The 1,290-nt window shown below is 62.6% G+C and overlaps 1 protein-coding gene across 1 annotated transcript in view; it reads left to right on the plus strand.

The window, feature by feature from the left end:
- Positions 1-1,290, plus strand: part of FANCM (Fanconi anemia complementation group M) — a 53,250-nt gene that overhangs the window by 48,202 nt on the left and 3,758 nt on the right. The window contains exon 18 of the mRNA XM_017825434.1: positions 513-1,047. Within this exon, the coding sequence (XP_017680923.1) occupies positions 513-1,047 (535 nt within the window). The remainder of the gene's footprint in view (positions 1-512; positions 1,048-1,290) is intronic.

The raw sequence follows: 1,290 nt of genomic DNA on the forward strand, positions 1-1,290 counted from the left end.
CTGCTCTGGAGCCAGGCTGGGAGAGCTGGGGGGGTTCCCCTGGAGAAGAGAAGGCTCCAGGGAGAGCTGAGAGCCCCTCCCAGGGCCTAAGGGGACTCCAGGAGAGCTGGAGAGGGACCTGGGACAAGGGATGGAGGGACAGGACACAGGGAATGGCTTCCCACTGCCAGAGGGCAGGGAGAGATGGGATATTGGGAAGGAGTTGCTGGTTGGGAGGGTGGGGAGGCCCTGGCCCAGGTTGGGCAGAGGAGCTGTGGCTGCCCCTGGATCCCTGGAAGTGTCCAAGGTCAGGTTGGAGCAACCTGGGCTGGTGGGAGGTGTCCCTGCCCATGGCAGGGGATGGGATGGGATGGGCTTTAAGTTCCCTTCCCACCCAAACCATTCCATGTGTGAGAAGCCCCTCAGCCCCTACTGTCCCTACACCAGGGTTGAATGAGCCAAGTGCCTCCATGGGGAGCAGCAGCACCATCATTCCACTGCTCCACAGCTGACTGGGATTGTTTTTCCCACAGATTCCCGAGCAGGATGCGGAGTACGTGGAGGACAGTTTCTGTGTGGGGGATGAGGAGGAGGAAGCCTGCAGACAGAGTGGGCCCAGCGAGGAGGAGGAGGAGGAGTGTGTGAACTGGGATCTCCTCACCAGGGACAGTGTTCCTGGCCGGTACCTGACCCGGCGCAGGAGGAGACTGAACCAGGCCGGGCTGGAGCAGAGCCCGCCTGCCCCGGGGCACAGGAAGAAACCATCCCGGGTCATTGTCCTCAGTGACTCCAGCGAGGAGGAGACGGCTGTCAGCGGGGAGCAGTCCATGGCAGCAGGCTGTTCCAGGGCAGGACAGGGGAGCACAGAGTGCCCCCAGCCCTCGGTACCCCCTGCACAGCACAGCCACGGTGCCAGGGCAGTGCCAGCCCCTCGGCCTGGGGGGCACGACAGGGACATGCTGCTTGGCCTGCAGGCTTCAGGCTGTGAGAGGCTGGATTTGCACCCAGACCATCCCAGCAGGAGCACGTCCTTCCCACCAGCTGCCCCTGGCTCTGTCCAGGCTCCCAGTGAGGTCAGTGTCCAGTCACAGCAGGGACCTTCCTCTCACCCCACATGCTGAGAAGGGATTCCTGGGGCAGGGCTGTTCTGGGGGCTGTCACAGCACAGCAGCAGGAGTCAGGGAAACCTGGAATGGTTTGGGTGGGAACGGACGTTAAAAGGGTTGGACTTGATGATCTCGGAGGTCCCTTCCAACCCAGCTGATTCTGTGATTCTATGATCTCATTCCAGCCCCTGCCGTGGGCAGGGAC

The sequence above is a fragment of the Lepidothrix coronata genome, unplaced genomic scaffold (genome assembly GCF_001604755.1).
Source record: "Lepidothrix coronata isolate B3197 unplaced genomic scaffold, Lepidothrix_coronata-1.0 Scaffold119, whole genome shotgun sequence".
Lineage (NCBI taxonomy): Eukaryota > Metazoa > Chordata > Aves > Passeriformes > Pipridae > Lepidothrix > Lepidothrix coronata.